At 44.5% G+C, this 18,706-nt stretch overlaps 1 protein-coding gene across 2 annotated transcripts; it reads right to left on the bottom strand.

Annotated features, from left to right (window-relative positions):
* Nucleotides 1-5,670: 5,670 nt before the first annotated feature.
* On the bottom strand, nt 5,671-12,289 carry MSC (musculin). 2 transcript variants are annotated; one of them, XM_081874809.1, is made up of 3 exons: nt 11,385-12,289; nt 8,172-8,263; nt 5,671-5,856 (listed from the first exon to the last, which is right to left on the bottom strand). In XM_081874809.1, exons 1-2 carry the CDS (start codon nt 11,931-11,933, stop codon nt 8,177-8,179), a joined length of 636 nt encoding a protein of 211 aa, XP_081730935.1. In that variant the 5' UTR covers nt 11,934-12,289; the 3' UTR covers nt 5,671-5,856; nt 8,172-8,176. The 2 variants fall into 2 exon arrangements, with proteins under 2 accessions (XP_081730935.1, XP_081730934.1); XM_081874808.1 differs by lacking the exon at nt 5,671-5,856 and adding an exon at nt 7,190-7,454.
* Between the last annotated feature and the right edge of the window lie 6,417 nt (nt 12,290-18,706).

The raw sequence follows: 18,706 nt of genomic DNA, 5'->3' as shown, positions 1-18,706 counted from the left end.
AAAGGTTACTAAACGATGGTAGGATTGCGCAAAGTGTGTCTGTTCTTCTTGCCTTTCTATTGAGATTGAGTTAAAAAATAACAACAATTGCAGTGTTTTTTATTATAAAGGTAAATTATAAAAAACAAACCTTCTCAGTTTCTTAAAGGTGCAGCTCTGTAGATAAATAAAATAAATAAATAAACAAATAAATAAATTGTCAAGTTGCACCTTAGAGACCAACTAAGTTTGTTCTTCGTATGCATGCACACTTCTTCAGACACATGGACATGCACACGAAAGCTCATACCAAGAACAAACTTAATTGGTCTCTAAGGTGCTATTGGACAATTTTTAGTATTATTATTATATATTTCTACTGTGTCAGACCAACACGGCTACCTACCTGAGTGCAGCACTGTGTTATTAACTGAGACAAGCAATTAAGATGGTGCTAGATGGCAGGGGTTCAGGGAGAGAAAACCTGAAATTTAAGTCACACAGATCAATTCTTAAACACTGCTGTGGTATATGACTTTTACACACTAGAGGGCAGGCTTGAGTCACATTGTTGGTATTTCTACCTTGCTCTGCAACTTATTATCAGCCATTAAGCCAAGTTCAAGGTGTTGCTTTTGGTGTATAAAGCCCTCTACAGCTTGCGACCAGGACACCTGAAAGATTGTCTCCCCTCTGCAGGTGAGGACCTGCAGATACCATCTTATCCGAAGGTCTGTTCTGTATGAGGAGGGATTCTGTCCTTTAGTGTTGTGGCACCTACCTTTTGGAATTCCCTCCCCTTGACTATTAGTCATCTCTGTTGTCTTCTCAGTGCCTACTGATGACTTTCGTCTTCTAACAAACCTTTTGGGATCTTTCCCCATCTGCATCTGTATTGGAATTGTTTTTAAGATGTTTTTATTATCACTTCTTGTTTGCCATCCTTGGCTCCTTTGGGAGAATGGGTCAGATGTACATTTAATAAATAATAATCAATAGTGTTAATTTAAAAAAAAATCAAAACCGCCTCTTCACCAAAGGTGATGTGCATATTAAAGATTTGTTTTTTTAAAGGTGGTGCACATATTAAAACCCTCAAAATAAAAGTACAACAATACACGGAACATGATGCAACAGGTCAAAATAATAATACAGTGGTACCTCAGATTAAGAACTTTATTCGTTCTGGAGGTCCGTTCTTAACCTAAAACTGTTCTTAACCCAAGGTACCACTTTAGCTAATGGGGCCTCCTGCTGCCGCCGCACTGCCACCGCACAGTTTCTGTTCTGAACCTGAAGCAAAGTTATTAACCCGAGGTACTATTTCTGGGTTAGCAAAGTCTGTAACCTGAAGCGTCTGTAACCAGAGGTACCACTGTAACTACAACTGGAATTACAGAGGCTGGACTTTGGGCTTCACATGAGAGACATGTCACTGTGATTACAGGACTGCTTGTGTTTTGAGGTTTCGATTATTATTTTATTTGGGCTAAAACTGTACAAGTTCATTCATGATTCTTTTTTTCAATTTTAATGTGTTTAAGTCATTGTTCATGGCCTTATTTACCATAACCACATCAATTCTTTATAACATCCAACTCATACCACGTTCAATCACAGTGGAGCATGGTCTCACAAAGCAAGAACTGAAGAACAAATAGACTGGATATAAACTGACATACCATCAACAGTGCCTTTGTGGATGATGTACTAGAAGTACAAATGTAGAACAGTATGCTGGTGATACCCAACTCGGTTTCTTCACAGAGGCTGTGCAACCCCCTGGCCTGGTGCCTGCATGCTACGGTGGCCTAGATGTCAGGGGCAAAAGACTGGACATGTGTTACTCCACCCCAACAGGGCTAAACAAGTTGCCAACTTGCTACTGGGCCCGGTTCAAGGTCCTTGTGCTAATTTGCAAAGCCCTAAACAACTTGTGCCGAAAGTATCTGAAATTCTGTATTCTCATAGGAATCTTCCCTGGGTTCTGAGATCTTTGAGGGATGCCCTTCCCTCAGTGCTGCCACCCACACAGGCAAGCTTGGTGGGGACACAAGTGGCTGCTCCCAGACTTCAGAAACTGCCTCCCAAGAGAAGCTGGACTGGCTCCTTCCATGTCTTTCTGCCAAAGGGTGTAGACTTTCTTGTTCCAACAGGCTTTCGGGAACTGACTGCTTTGAATGAAAGGACTGGTGTGGTGTTGTTTTCATTGTAATTATCTGTATGTTTTTAATAGGTCGTATATAGGTCTGCGGTTATTTACGTTTTAATTCTATTAATGTTTAATTGTTTTTAAAAGATGTTTTCCTGTTTTTAGCTGCTCTTGTTTTATCTGTAAGCTACCTTGAGTCCCTGGAAGGGAAGAAGGTGGGTATAACAACAACAACAACTTTAAAGACCAGCTCATCATTTACAGACCATCTGTATCAATAAGAACATTTGACAGAGCACTTCTGGTGATTCCCTGTGTCCTTGAGGTTTGCTTAGCCTTCCCTAGGGACAGAGCCAGTGCTTTTTTCTGGGGGTACCTTTTTTCCTCAAATGTTAAAATAGAAATAGAAATACTTTATTGTCACTGTACCACTTGTTTACAGTGAGATTAAACGACACCCCCCCCCCAATCTCTCAGTCCTTGTTACACTTTGTGTGCTGTCGAACAACCACCAACCCTGAACGTCAGCCTCACGGCCCACGGGTAGAAGCTGTTCTTTAACCTGTTGGTGCGGCTTATCATGCTTCTATATCTCCTGCCCAAGGGCAGGAGATTGAAAAGGTGCTGGCCAGGGTGTGAGTCATCCCTGAGAATGTTCCTCACTCTTCTGAGGCAAAGGTCTCCTGCGATGACATCTAGCGGACTCAGGGGACAGCCATGATATTGTGTGCTGTCTTCACCACCCTCTGTAGGGACTTTCTGTCCATGGCTGTCAAACCAGTATACCACACTGTAATACAGTTTCTATCGTGGACTGATAGAAGGAAATCATCAGTTGCTGTCTAACATTGTTCTTTCGCAAGACCCTAAGGAAATGAAATCTCTGTTTGGGCCTTCCTAACCAGGAAATTCTGGCACTTAGTATAACAGCCTCATGGCGAGTGCTGGCACCTTTTTCTATATATATAAAAAAGCACTGGACAGAGCCTTTAGTGTTGCAGGCATTGTCCTGTGAATCTCCCTACCACTCGGGGTTCAGCAGCACAGCAGAGGTTATGGAAGACTTTTGCCAATTTTATTCTTAGATGTTTTATGCTACCTCGATATAACTTTATGGAAATGTGAGTTGTAAATAAATAAATCAACTGATTTGTTGCTTGTGATTATTGCAGGGCAGTCAATAAATGTATCAGCAGCATCCAGAGCAATTTTCTTCAGCCACAAGGTGGCGCCAAGAATACAACAGATTCCATCAATGGTGGGGATTTTAATTGTGTGCCATAGCAGAAGATGCCCTTGATTTTAGGTTTATTTACTTTATTCATAGGTGACCAGCAAAAAAATATTCAGAACAGAAGGCACCACCAGGCATGAGTTCTAGATAGAAACCAGTAAATTTTAAATGAATTATGAACATGCAATTTATAACATGCTCATTTATAACACAAGTTCGGTCCTTTCTCACTATAATTAGAGGATAAGATCATAGACAGAAGACTAAGATTTCTAACATACTAATCCAGTAAGAAAAAAATAGAGCAAATGCACTGAAGTGCAATGTTTTTTAAGATATAAATGATTTCAGGGGAATGACACCACTTATCTCAAAATTAGTTGGTCCGTAAATGAATGTTAGTAGGTTTGTAATTCACAAATGTATTAAAAACTCTGATTTCAATCCAACATCTTATAATTGTTTCATAATTGAAACGGGTTGCTTACAAGTTCATTTTATATCCTGTATGACTGACATGACTAAGTAGCCCAACTCCACCATTTTGTACCTGCTCAATTGTTTTGTTTCCGCAACCTTTTATACATTCTGAAGGAAATGAAAAGTCCCATTTGCCATGTACGTGCAGAACAATTTTACTACAACTCTTTAGTTACAGGCATTTTTGTCACGAACACAACTTGATCTTCTTATACTCTGCACCAATCTGCAGTTGTAAACAAAGAATGTGGAAACAGAGGATGCTTCATCAGGCATGATGTTATGATGAATGAAGGTGGAAAAGAACACGTAACACACTACATTCCCAAAATGTACTTTGGCAACATGCATGTGCAAACATTGAAGATCGTTTGAGCTTCTTCCAACAAGAGAACTTTTGTCTGAGTTTATACCGTTTGACTTGTAAGCTGGTGAGCAAGTTACAAATTCATCCATCACTAGTTTAGAGTATAGAACCATACAATTGTAGAGTTGGGAGGGACCACGAGCAACATCTAGTCCAACCCCCTGCAACGCAGGAATATTTTTGGCCAATGTTTGTCTCAAACCCATGACCCTGAGATTAAGATTTTCAAATTCCAAACTTAAGTGCAATAAAGCACCACAGACACACTGGAACTTATATTTGTGTAAAATATGCATAGGACTACACTGTCTAGGAGAAACTCAACCATGTTTGAAACAGGGCCATGTGCAAGATCATCTACTGCTGATTTATTTTATTGGAGTAGCTAAGAATTGGGCTGTTTTACAGTGACATGTAAGGTGATGTAAGACTTTTATGCATTTTATCTGAAGCTGTTCCTTTGGCCATGCACAGGGCATGTTATTCCCAAATCACCCACTAGGAGAAATAACAGGTGTGTTGTGGTAATGAATGGGTGCATGCATTCCAGTTAATCACAGATCCATTCTCTTAACATAGCCATCTGCCCTGCAGCAAGTTGCAAGCTTCTGTCTGTGTATTTCAAGGCAGGATTTCACACAGCAGCCTTTCCCAACCTGGTGTCTTCCAAAAGTCTTGGGCCATAATTCCTGTCAGCCTCAGCCAGTATGGCAAATGATATAAAGCAGAAAATCCATTAACGCACCCCCAAGAACCATTTAAACAAGAACAAGCAACATCCATATAGATTAATATTCCAAGGTTCATGTTATGTCCACTAAGACCAGGGCCTTTATGTGGCAGTAATCTCCCTTTGGGATGCACGTCCAATGAGCATCAGGCAAGCACCTGCAGTACTGTTATTTAGATACCTGCTTAAAACTCATCTGTTCACACAGGCATTCCCAAAGATGTGATCTAGCTGTGTTTATGTATCCATACAATATTTTGATTTGTCATGTGTATTATACTTTTTATGAATGCAATTTTATTGTTGTTTTTATGTTTTTCATTGCTCTTAATGTTTGCAGTATAGTTGTTGTTGTTTTTGCAAAAATGATAAATATAGAACCATGCTATTTCATGCAAAAAAAATGGCTAGGACCCTCAGTTTGGTCCTAGTGGCCAAAGTAGTCTCTGAGCAGAGTTCAACTCCTGGGAAATTCTTGCTACTGGAAGGGAGAAAGAACGCTAGCAAAAAAAAAAAAAGAAAAGAAAAAAACTTTCTCTCTGGAGCAGCCTGAAAGACAGCTCAAGGAAAATGAGGGGGAACTGTTGTGCTGCTTCTGCCAGCTGATGATCTCAGTTGCATTCATGAACAGGAGGAGACTTTACATTCGTAGAAGCCTAGTTAAGAACCAAACCGTAATGTCCCCTCATCTCACATCCTTATTTAACTGCTTCACACTCATTCCAGTATAAGTTATTTAAACTGTTTTATTCTTTCTCTTGTTTCTCCAATTTCTAAGAATTGTTGCCCAATTGCAGCTGGGCTCAGTTCCAGAGAATAGCCCAGGCCAAGAAATAAGCTTTTCACACAGCACCTAATAGAAATAGTTGAACCTCCTCCTCCTCCTCCTTCTCTCTCTCTCTTGTTCACCGTGGCTGCAAATAAAAGTGAGCCCAATGTTTATTATGTTAAATGAAACCATTTGATTTAGCTATTTGATTTTTCTCTGCAGAAGGGAAAAGTAGACAAGAGTTATGTGAATAAGGAAATGTTGTATTGCTCACCTTTCTTCAACAGAAATTCTCCAAGTACAGCAGAAGTCACCATTTCACGTTCTTTTATCACATAACCTAAACTCGAAGGTAAATCTATGCAATGGATTGTAATTTGTACTATACAATTAATTGATTTCACCTTCTCTTGCTTAGTGAATACCAGATCATTGTGTTGTAAAAACAATTGTCCATAAAGAATGCTATCTGGAGGTGAAATGAAGTTCAGTGAATTGAACCAGAGATATCTGTGCACAAAAAAAGTTTTTTCAGCAATGTTATTGGGGGAAGCAGTCATTTTTGCTGTCCAGCAACTGAGCTATAGGGATAAAGCATCTTCAAAATGTCACTGTAATCACCAGTTCCAGTTATTGCTGTGAGGCAAGCCACAAGAAATGCTTTGAAATCGAAGTATTTCAGGATCTGTGATCTGGAAGAGGAATAAGTTGTTTCCAACTGGAGAAGCTCAGGAATCTTTCCCAATGCAAATGAATAACTGCAAAAGAGGACATCACTGATGTCCACAGTGGCAAAGATCAATTATTTCCACTTCAATGTTTCTCCACCTCCAAGAAAAATTACTTACCTGAATTTTCAACAATACTTCCAACTTTCTTGTCACGATGAAGTGACACCCCTCTCCGTTTCATGTACATGCGCACACACACAACTTCCCATTCCAGGCAAGGTCAATGAATGCTCTGACACACTCTGTTAATCAGTTTGCTCCACTGCAGATTGCAGCCATTAAGTCCAATTCTATGAATATTTCTGGATTTTTCAGCAATTGGGGTTCCCCCCCTCAAACCACGACTAAGAATTCATAGTATCCTTGCAACAAAGCTTTTAATATCATGTATAAAAATAGAGTTATTTACATTTGAAATACTGGTTACTACATCCTTCGCAAAAGGAACTCCAGAAAGATTGATACCTGAAGCTTGAGAGAAGTGGGGGAAATACAGCAGGTTTGGAAGTTCCAAATCTCCTAGGTAAAGGTTAAGGTACCCCTGACCATTAGGTCCAGTCACAGACGACTCTGGGGTTGCACGCTCATCTCGCTCTATAGGCCGAGGGAGCCGGCATTTGTCTGCAGACAGCTTCCAGGTCATGTGGCCAGCATGACTAAGCCGCTTCTGGCGAACCAGAGCAATGCAAGGAAATGCCGTTTCCCTTCCTGCTGGAGCGGTACCTATTTATCTACTTGCACTTTGACGTGCTTTCAAACTGCTAGGTTGGCAGGAGCAGGGACCGAGCAACGGGAGCTCACCCCGTCGCAGGGATTTGAACCGTCGACCTTCTGATCGGCAAGCCCTAGGCTCTGTGGTTTAGACCACAGCGCCACCCGCGTCCCTTCCAAATCTCCTAAACCATAATAAAAGTACCACCTTCTTGCATAGCACTTCTTCCCCAGTCTGAAGTGAACAGGCTTCCTGTTTCAGGTTAAGGGAACTTCACGCATCTTTGCTGAATGCATCCCACTGAAAGTAATCCGCACAAAAATATGATCACTAGCCCTTGTCCAACAAGAATTTACCAACGACTTTGATCCTTGATCTACTTAAGACCTCATACTTGCATAGAAGAAAATTTAGCCCCAACAACTTCATTGAGAATGGATATGGTTTGGCTTAAATTCACTTGATTAACTGCATTTGTGGAGCAGGCTGTAAAGGAGCAGCTGGATTCTTGCTACCTTTTCATCTTAGGGTTTTTTTGTTTCTTAACATGGCTAAAATGATAGAAGTAGTCTTACTATTGCATAGCTGCCAAGAACATAAGATCAAATATATTATAAATTTTGAGTTTTGCACACTAGTCTAGAATACCACTTTCCTTTTGGCATACAAATAACACTGTTTGGGATTAGCTTGTACAATCTATATTTTTGGTCCATGCTGTTAATGCTAGTGGAGTTGTCCTCCTGTATATCTTCAGTTAGTCAAAAAGGCTTTGGAACAGTTTCTTCAGGTAATGATGCAGAAAAATGCTTTTCCAAACCCGCCAGTTTAGCTGAAGCAGAAAATTCAGCAAATTCCCTCTTTCCTTCTTCATTATATTTTTAAGTGCATTTTCCCTTCGAAATGAACAAGGAGAGGGCTTAAACACTGAGCAGACTTGATTTCTTTGAATCAGTTTGTTTTGGTCCATACAAGTCAGGATGGTTTGGAAGCATATCCAGCAAGAGTATTGCTTACTTTAACTAAGCTGTAGTTCCACATAATCTGTTGGTTGTTGAAACCTCTTTGGTATCACTTTCTGGTCTTCCTGAAACCACAAATGGCCAGGTCTGAAATTAAAGCGGTATTCAATGTTAGACAGAAAGGCAAAAATATGCAGACAACAAAAATCCTATTGCTATTTCTGTTCCAGCCCCCAGTTCAAGAAAAAACTCAAAAGCATTTTCTTGAAAGGGTGTTTAAAAGTCACACAGCACCCCTTGAATCGCATTAACTTTCTCTTTAAGGTGTCTGATTCTGCTGGGAGAAAAAGTGCTGAAGGCTTAAAACTTTTCTCACCTTGCGCTGTTAACTGCAGCCTATACCCCTTGGCAAACACTAATGAACCTCAGTCTGGTTTTGTATGCATAACTCTCCTCTGCATTATTCCAAAATAATGCAAGGCAAGGCAACCCAGAAGAGTATGTTGGTCCAGCAGAATGCAAGATGCTTTGCCTCAGTTTGTTTTGGTCTGTTGGCCAAGCAAAATGCAAAATTCTCTTTACAAACTTATCTGATGTTTCAAGGTGATTAAGCAAACTTCTGCCACGTGTTATTGGTATTTTGACTTAACAATTTCTCTTTTTGTAAAAGCAGAGCCTTGAAATCTGGTACTTACACTGTCAGTGTAAGTAGACTACTCATGACAGCAACGGGGGGGGGGGGGCTGAAGCCTGCTACCAATTTCAAGTTTACCCCCATTCACAGAACAGAAAGAACCTAGTTGTTAATTTAAACACTCTCTCCTGTCCTTACTTTCTGTAGAACTGACACACATTGGCAAAATATATATTCAATATAATATTACACTGAAGTTCAGTAGGATTTTTTTTCCATTGATTTTTAAAAGCATTCATTTATGGAGGTGTATAAGACTATTGTTCACACATTAGCTTTGTTGAAAATGACTACAACTGTCTTTCAAACAGAGAAGTGGTTCAAGTGAATGGGTCTAGATATATGAAGCTCAAATTCAAATCCCCATGTGGCTACAAGATGTTTCTGGCCTGATCTAGTTCACATGCTCACTGTGAAGCTAGAACTTGACAGAACTCCTTAGAGGAGGGGCAAGTTATGAATGTACTAAGTGCAACTTAAGCTTTGATGCAGTTTTTTTACACAGATGTATATTTTAAGTGTGTCAGACAGTTTTAAAAAAATCATAAGAGCTTTCATGAGTAAAATATGCATATGAATAATATTCTGCCAGAAACAGATTCACATCATAAAATCAAGTATTTTGTTTCAGTATTCTTGGACCTGAGGAATTAATCCTAATCATGTATACTTAGATGTTCACCATGCATACTTGGGGTTGGAGCATCTTCCCTATGAAAGAAAACCCAAGGAGATTTAGGTTGTGTCCTTTAGAAACCAGTGACCATGTTAGAGGTTTTAAAAGTTAGGAACTGCATTAAGAAAAAAGAGCAAAAAGCCCCCTTCTCAAATTAGGACCATCCAACAAAAATCAACAGTAGGGTCAGGACAGGCAAAATTAATTCCACACCCAACACATAACTTAGCGAATCCATTACCAAAAGAATATGGAGATTATAAATTAAGCTAGCAACAGGTGTACCTATTCTGGGACACATTAAAGGACAGCCATCACTTCCATGCTCCACTTCTGACCAATCTTGGCCACTGCTGGAAAGAGAAAGCTAAACAAGACAAAGATCCATCATCTCATCCAACGAAGCAATTGTGTTTTTCTATGTGCACACTGAACAGGTTAGCATTTCAGAGCTTTAAAATACTGTGCTCCAGAGACAAGCACAAAAGATACACTCCACTGCTGTGCTAGAAGACCCACAACTGCTTAAAACCCAGGAAGAGAACTCTCCACAGACAGGTGGGAATCCATAGACAGAGCTCCTACTGATAACATGGAAAAGGAGCCAGAAGTTCAAGCCTCCCTTGGAATACGATATAATCAAGGATGGGGGACCTCTGGTCCTCCAGCCAGTGGTGGATTCCAGCTGCATCAGCTCCAGCCAGCGCAGCCAACTATCAGAGATGAGGAGAGCAGGGAACCACAATTTTCTCACCTCAGATTTAAATAAAATCACTGAGATTTTTTTTATCCACTAAAGCTTACACAAAAACTCATGAGTCGCCTTTAGCAGTGCATTATCAACATGGTTAGCAGGTGATAAAGCTTTTCCAACTCTAAGGCTACTACAGTTCCCATGTCTGCAGCACAGATGTATATTATTACAACTATTACATTATTTCTAGTTTCCAGTAATTTGTGTATACTGAGAGAATGAATGATTCTCAAAAGTTCCATTTGTTGCCTTAGAAAATAACTGGGGGTTGCTGTTTAGCCACTAATGTCTACAGGAGTAAACTACCAGATATTTTTAACTCCTTCCTCTGACAAAACAAGAGGCTGATTTTTAAAAACAAATTAGATCTTAATAGGCAGATATGGATCATATTAACTAATCACCTGTGTCTAGGAAAAAGCCAAACAAGAATTCCTAAAGTGGCAGGTGCCAGGTTCAAGTTCATATAGGTTGCCCATATAGCTTAAATTCCTGGGACTTTTTGTTCATGATCCCTGTGCGGTGTTTAGAATTCAGGAAGCCTGAGGTGCCCGTCTACACACCACTTCCTGCTCTGCAAACTCTTGACACCGAACCATAGATGTGCGAGCCCTGGTATGATTTTGTGGCGACAGAAAAGGCATGCTCTGCACGTGTTCAGAAACACCCTTGGTTTAACGTGCCCAGTAGTGATGTATGGAAGTGAGAGCTGGACCACAAAGAAGGCTGATTGCCGAAGAATTGATGCTTTTGAATTATGGTGCTGGAGGAGACTCTTGAGAGTCCCATGGACTAAAAGATCAAACCTATCCCTTCTTAAGGAAATCAGCCCTGAGTGCTCACTGGAAGGGCAGATCCTGAAGCTGAGGCTCCAATACTTTGGCCACCTCATGAGAAGAGAAGACTCCCTGGAAAAGACCCTGATGTTGGGAAAGATGGAGGGCACAAGGAGAAGGGGACGACAGAGGACAAGATGGTTGGATAGTGTTCTCAAAGCTACCAGCATGACTTGGACCAAACTGCAGTAGGCAGTGGAAGACAGGAGTGCCTGGCGTGCTCTGGTCCAGGGGGTCACGAAGAGTCGGACACGACTAAACAACTAAACAACAACAACCGCGGGCGCCTTCCCGCGAGTAGCTCTTACCAGGTTGACGGGGTGCACGTAGCCCTTCTCGTAGCGGTCTTCCTGCAGCAGCTGGCGGAGGTGGGCGATGTAGCTGGAGGCCAGGCGCAGCGTGTCCAGCTTGGAGAGCTTCGTGTCCGGGGGCACCCAGGGCAGGCTGGTCTTGAGGCGCGAGAACGCCTTGCTCAGCACGCGCATGCGGGCTCGCTCGCGCGCGTTGGCCGCGTTGCGCTGCGTCTGCTTGCACTCGGCCGCTACCGGGCCGCCGCGGCCCGACGCCGGAGGACGCTTCCCGCCGCCGCCGCCGCCGCCGCCGCCGTTGCTCTCTCCCGCCGCGGGCGCTCCCTTGGCGCGCTTCTTCTTGCCGCCACAGCTCGTCTCCGCGTCTTCCTCCTCGTCGTCGTCTTCCTCCTCCTCCTCCTCTTCCGCGGCGGAGGAGTTTCCCGCCGAAGGGCAGGGCTCGCCTCGGGGACGCCGCTTGGAGCGGGGCGGCCCCGGGTAGTCGAGCTGCAGCCCCCTCAGGTCCATCTCCGGCAGCTCCTCGGCGTCACTCAGGGAGCCCGTAGACATGACCCAGCCCCACACGCCGAAGTGGGGCGGGAAGGAGGAGAAGGAGGAGGAGGAAGGCAGAGCGGCGAGCGGGAGCCCGCCGACCAAGGCTCCGCTTCCCACCCCCCCGAGAGAAGCTGCTCGACGGCTTGGAGGGAACCGTCTCCTGACAGGGCTATATGGATAGATAGATATATATGCGCCACAGCGGGGCGTACCATCTGTGTGGGGCAACCGGGGGGAGACCTCGCGCTCGCCTAGCCCGAGTGGCGGCGCGCGGGGGAGACTCCTGCCCGAGTCACTCCCCCGCCCCTCTAGACCTGGGAGGTTCTGCCTGCCTGGGCGACGCTGCGCTCAAAGGGCGGCGCGCGCTCCTTTCAACAGCGCCCGTCTGGGTCGCGGAGGCTTTGGCCGCCTGAGCAGGGGGTGCTGCTGCTGCTGCTGCTGCTGCTCCTCCTCCCCTTGCCGTCGGGGTGGGAGGGGGCGATTTCCAGCCAGTAAAAATCAGCAAAGAAGGGACTCTCGAAGGACAGTCAGCATCCTGCCAAAGGAAAGTCCTGCAGATTGTGGAAGGGTTTTTATTTTATTTTTGCGCGCCTTGGGTGCTGCTTACACTGGGCGCCGCTAGGAGAGAAGAGTGGCGTTGGGTGGCGCTGCTCGCTAGGCAAAGGGGATCTGAAGTTGGCATGGAACGGGCCCATAAGAAGAGGAACCCTGCCTGAATCAGGCCAAATCCCTTTCCAGACCAGTATATGGCTTCCCAAGGGGGTCGCCAACCTGATGCCTGCGGGAAGCCTTGGAGCGCATTGCTTTCGAAGGCCAAATGACTTCGATTTAGGCTGATGGTCTCACTCCCTTTAACTGGCATCCTAATGCGGGATGCAGCCCTAACCCCACGTACCTGAGAGTAAGTGAAAACAAGGGGACTCCTTAGTAGACATGGATAGAATTACTCAAGGTGAAAATAGACTTCTGAGAAATGTGTTCAGAATCGAGATAGTGGCCCAAACGAGCCTATGCTGAATGGCGAAGTTTCATAATATAGTAAAAAAAAAAAATGAGTAGGATCTGGTTAAGGACGGAAAAAATAATTTTTTTTCAAATTTCATGGATATTGTGAACTGAGCTCTTAAGAGTTCAAAGGCCGATTTTTTTAAACGAAAAAAGATCCGATCATTCACAATTGCTACCTAATGCACACTGAGGCAAACGGATTATTATATGGTCGATTTTGTACCTGCTGCAGATTTTGATTTATTTGTTACCAACCCCCCACGTTTTTGTTTATAGGTAGGGCAGAAGCTAGGCGCTGCAAGGATAAAGAGGTTAAATGACTTTTTCTAGAGCTGAAAAATTAAATAACGCCATCCAAGCCTGAGCAGTTTCCTTGGCAGTAGCCCTCCTTTTATTTGTGTCAGATGCCTACGAATCTATGCATGTTCAGCCAAGTTCCTCTGAAATCCACAGGATTTTTGCCATTATCTGTAGCAGAAAGGGAATGTAGAAAACGAAAATGTAGAAATCGCCCTTTGCCTGGAAGTGAATCCCAGTGAAAACAAATGCATTTGCTTTTAAGCAATTCGTATAGAATCGCGATGTTATGGGAAATGGCTACAAACGATTTGGAAATTTACGCTCCGGCGACACAAACAATTCTCGCCTTTTGCTTGTCATTCACGTTACTTGGAGATAAGGCCCGTTCCCACCAGGAATGCTGTGGCAGAGCTCAGCCCTGTGAAGACACACAGCCTTGTAATATGCCAGAGGATAATAAAATTATGGGTTCCACTGAACATGCGCAGGTTGCTCCTGCTGCATCAGCGAGTAAATACAACCACCCACACACGCAATCTAGGACTTGTTTTAAGGATAGGAGTGCGACTGTCAGGTAAACTTGACTCATCCTCTGCACTTTTTATTTTCTCAAATTAATCAGCAGCTCCTTCAGTCCATATAAGTGGAGTGGAACCATCATTTATTGGAGGGCATCAAGCATTCAGAGGTTATGATCCAGCGAATAAAATGCTTGTTTTGTATTTATTCCAGTGCGTCTTTGTCTCCATAACTGCACCAAAGTGGCTATATACAATTGTTTAAAAAGTGATATGCTAAAACGAAAAACCAATCTATAAACACACATTTTTAAGGCGACCAGCAGACTAAAAACAGGAGGAGAAAACAGCATTTTTAAAAAATGCTTCCGAAACGTGTTCGGCTCAGAATCGTTCAGCCCTAGGGCTCTGTTCCCGCGGGGCACAGAGGCAATCCCACTCCCCTTGTGAACTGCGGCTCACGGCCTCCCGCTTAAAGTCCGAGGCTGCGATCTTCCACACACTTCCTTTGGATCAACTCCCCTCCCAAACCCGTGGGGCCTAATTTCTGAATGCGCAACCATGAATAGGATCTTCGCAACGTGACCCACCCCTGCGGCCGGGCGAAGAAAGTTCCCTGGCGCAGCGGGGCCGGGGCTGTGGGTGTTCCTCCGCCCCTGACGGCCGCAGCAGGTGGGGATCTGGGTCCCGAATTCCTGCATCTGCAACCTTTTCGTTCCATCCGCCTTCCCACCAGACTGGCGTTGGCACCGCCGCCACCTCCCTGGCCTTGCGCTTCCTGGCACCACCGCTTCCCACGATGGAGCCGCTTTCTAGCTGGATTTTGCAACCCCGGTGTCTCAGGGAGGTTTCCCCTTCCCACCCCCCTTCTTGCTCTTAGAAAATGCCGTTCTTTATTCGGAGCCTGCCCTCCCTTTCTTTTCACGGGCAACTCTCTCCCAAGCCAAGAATATCCGTGGAAGAAGCTCTGAAATGCACCCGGCGTCCAACTTGGCACTTGGAGGCGCTGAACTTGCGCTGATACCGCCCCCTAAGCCCTGTCTCGGCTTCTTCTCCCAAGCAGGTGGCTGGCTGGCTGTGCCACAAGCCCGATCCTGAAGAGCACCCGCAGAAGAGCCGTATCAACACACACACACACACATCCCGGAGGTTAGATGTGTAGGTTTCGCCTCTCCGTTTCTCCGGATTGTTTATACAGGTGCAGTCTGAACTCTTTCCTTACTAAAGATTAATGGGAAGGAAAGTGCTGGCTATTTCTAAACAGTGGTGGAAATGTCGATGCCCGACTGTACCCTTCTTTTGCCACGCTGGGAGAGGCCTGTCTCTCCCTCTGCCCCCTCCGTGGGCTGAACTTCACAGGCGGGAGCGGGTGGGGACCTTAAAGACTACCTCCCCAAAAAGAGAGACCTTCCGGGGCTCAAGCTCATTGGGAAATGACGCTGTCTTCGTCCCATGCTTTCATTGCAGAAGCACTCAGGCTCGATGTGGAGGGTGATAATCGGCGAGGCACTCTGTACATGCTCAAGGGCATTCCCACGACAAAGCACTACTTTGGATGCTGGCCCAGCTGAAGGCGGAGGGAATCGCCAGTTTCCCATTTTAACAAGCCGCCTGAAATACTAGAAAACGTGGCCCGCCCTCCCTTTTTCTCCTCCTCTAAATTTTGTTAGTACTTGTGTAAACCAACCCTGCAGAGACTTCCACCCTTGTGCGCGTGCGTGGTGCTCCTTTGGCTGCCTACGGAGCGGCATGGGGAGAATTGGGTTTGCCATTATTATTATTATTATTATTATTATTATTATTATTATTATTATTGTTGTTGTTGTTGTTGTTGTTGTTGTTGTTGTTATTATTATTATTATTATCGTCATCAACTGACGGTCTCATCGACCTCAGCAGGTAATTGAGTTCGAGAGAGGAGCTGGTTCATTGACAAGAAGGAGGAGCGGAAGGGATCGCTTGACTCTCCGCAAGCCCCTCATTTGTTCTGCGCTTGAGCAGCGCCAGCGCATCAAGTTCCAAAGCAAATCCTTGGCCGGGGACGGAGAATAACGTCATGCTTCGGCTGTTTCGATGAAGAATCCATAGAAAGTTGCAGCAGCTGCAGGAGGGGGGGGGGTGACCCCCTGCGGAAGCCTGTGTGGCCGGGCAACCATATACCGAACTGTGTGAACGGGGTTCAAGCGCGCCGCCCTCATTAAAGGCGAACTCTCTCCCTTCAGCCCTCAGTACTCCGAGACTCAAATCTGCAATAAGCACCTGTTTAGCTCAAGTCTCAAAGATCTTGGATACAATATTGCTATCAGCGAGTTAGAGAGATGAGACCTATCCATTGGCAAACTGTGGGGTTCCTAGCATTTTGATTTCCTCCAAGGAGCTCAAGGCGGTGAGTGACGGAGCGCACGTTTTTTGCGCGCAAAAGGTCACGGGTTCAAGTCCTGCCATCCCCAAATCTGAAACCCCGGAGAGCCACTCCCAGTTAGCATCCACACTACTGAGCCGGATGGAGCATTTATTTGCAGTCTCCGATGATGCAGGATGCCCAGGATCACCCAGGGAACCTCCTGGCTGCGTGGGCATTTGAAACAAGGTATCCCCGGGAGACTCTAAGCACTACACCACACTGCCTTGCTGCACGAGTAAAGGGAAAATGCCATGGAAAAGCCACGCACTGAACTCGGAGGAAAGTGTGGTGCGATCCTGTGCACATTTATTTGCATTAGAGGTGCATGGAATTCTGCAAGAAATAAACACAAATAAACATATTTAGAGAAAAAGGTTTTCCTCCCTCTCACATATTATTAGAACTCAGAGGTATCCAACGAAGCTGAATGTTGGAAGATTTAGGACATTGGTATACCAATGAATACCAATTAAAATAAAATTAGACCAATGTATGGAGGATACTGCTAGCCCAAATGGCTATGTTCTGCCTCCACTGCCCGAGAGGCACTATGGGAATCACGCAGCGTGCTGTTGTGCTCAAGTTCCGCTTGCTGGCTTCCCATTTCCACGTGGTTGGCCACTGTGAGAACAGGATGCGAGACTAGATGGGCCATCATCTTAAGTCCTGGTGATGATGTTATTATATATTTATTTATACTCCACCTTTCCCCCCTGAGGAACTCAAGGCGACTCAAACAGATAAAGAACCAAGCAAGGCTAAAAACATAGATCCAGACATAAGTCCTACTAGGTTAGCTAGCAGGCGTGTTTAAAGATCCTGTTGCCTGCCTAAGTGATCTCACTGAGCTTTCAAGTAAAAGCAGTTTAGACTATAGCGATGCAGCGAGGCCTAATTTCAAATAAGACGGTTTCGGAGATGGGAGGGAAGGCGGGCGTGCCAATTAAGACCATTGTAATAAGCCTTAATAATGGCCCCAAACACTTTTCAGCAGACCTCAGGACTTTCGTGAGAATGAAAGCCACGAAGTGAGCAAAACACAAGAGCTGTGGGCTCTGAAGATCTCAGCGCGTTCCTTATTGTTGGCGATGCACCATCTCGGATGTCAGAAATCCTTTCCCTACTAGTACAGCAAATAAATTAGTCCAGCAACCATCACGAAATGACTTGCAAAAGTGTCTGCCAGGACCAGGAATAACGGCTGCCAGTTACCCAGCGATGCGAGTGCACGTGTGAACTGACCCCGAGAGTTCTATGGAGATTTCCTTTGCCCCTGATGCAAGGCGTCGGGGTGACTGGGAGCCAGTGGGTGGAGAAGTCAAGGGAAGTTGTCTCTCCCACTACGGGCAGACCAGGAAAGGAGCGTGAGAGAACCGAATACGATCCTCCGTCGATATTAAGATCTCGTGGATTAATGGATCGTTTTTCTTTGGGTATTTGGTTTGCCGCAGTTGCGGCCAAACTTTTGCTCTGAAAGGGGAAATATAATTTTTCATTTCTTGGAAAGAGCTTTAGGGAAATTATTTTAAAGGAGGCGCTTTTTCATATTATTGTTGTAATCTAGAACTAGGTAGGAAATGATGGAATGCTTAGAATGGTTAGCGGTAGCGAGAGAAAGGGGGATTTGAATACAGAGAGGAAACACTTAATATTTTCCATTTAAAATAGCAAGTTCTAGATGGCTTGTAGCAAGGCTGCAGATGGGGAGATAAGGTAGGACGATTCTCTTGCATCCTCGGGAGCCAGTGCGCTTTCCTGGTTGGAGTCATGGAATAGGACCTGGGAGACGCGGGTTTAAATCTCCACTCGGCCACGGAGCTCCTTGGGTGACCTTGGTCCAGGCACGACACCTCAGCCTAACCAACCTCACAAGGTTGTTCTGAGGAAGGATAAAACACCGACGTCAAAAGGAGCCAACTTCGAAGAAGTGCGCATCTCTGTGCGTTACACAATGGGATCCATTTTAATTGTAATTATTTGAGAAAATATGTATATTGAGAATAGCGAAAGATGAATGAGAAATTTTCGGGCTGCGGTCATAGAGCAGCTTGCCTGGGGAGAGGTCCCACTGAAACCGACGGCTCTTCTGCGTAGGCACGTATTCCAACATTACTGTTGGGTTTGCTTGTAAAAGATTCGCTATGAAAATGCTTCGCCTCCCACAACAAAACTCCAGAATTTAGTCTCTGTTAGCTGGGTCCTAGGCATGTTTCCTCGTAAGTAGGTTCCACTAAGTAAAATGATGCTTACTCCCAAATCCTTACTTTGGATAGTCATTTATTTATTCCTCCATCCATCCACCTTTGCAGTCCCGCCTGCTATAACAAGGAAATGGACTTGTTATAATAAAAATCAAAAATAACTTTTTGAATTTTGAGTATATTTTATGTGATTCATTAAATTTCTGCACTGCCCTATATCACCTGGATCAGCTTGGTCAGAGAGGCAAGATGAGCTGCTTTTCACGAGGTTGTGGTCCAGCCATCACCAAACCAGCATCCTTAGTTTTAATCCTTTTGAAAGAACCTAAGAAAAGTTGGGCTGGATCAGGCCAGTGA

Source organism: Podarcis erhardii (genome assembly GCF_964252035.2).
Source record: "Podarcis erhardii genome assembly, chromosome: 8".
Lineage (NCBI taxonomy): Eukaryota > Metazoa > Chordata > Lepidosauria > Squamata > Lacertidae > Podarcis > Podarcis erhardii.
The sequence above is the reverse complement of the archived record's forward strand: the minus strand, read 5'-3'. Positions and strand labels throughout refer to the sequence as shown.

Coding starts and splice junctions, on each gene's coding strand:
- MSC (XM_081874809.1), bottom strand. CDS start 11,933: ATGTCTACGGGCTCCCTGAGTGACGCCGAGGAGCTGCCGGAGATGGAC. Junction 8,264..11,384: donor ACGTGCACCCCGTCAACCTG/GTAAGAGCTACT, acceptor CTTTAATTTCAG/ACCTGGCCATTTGTGGTTTC.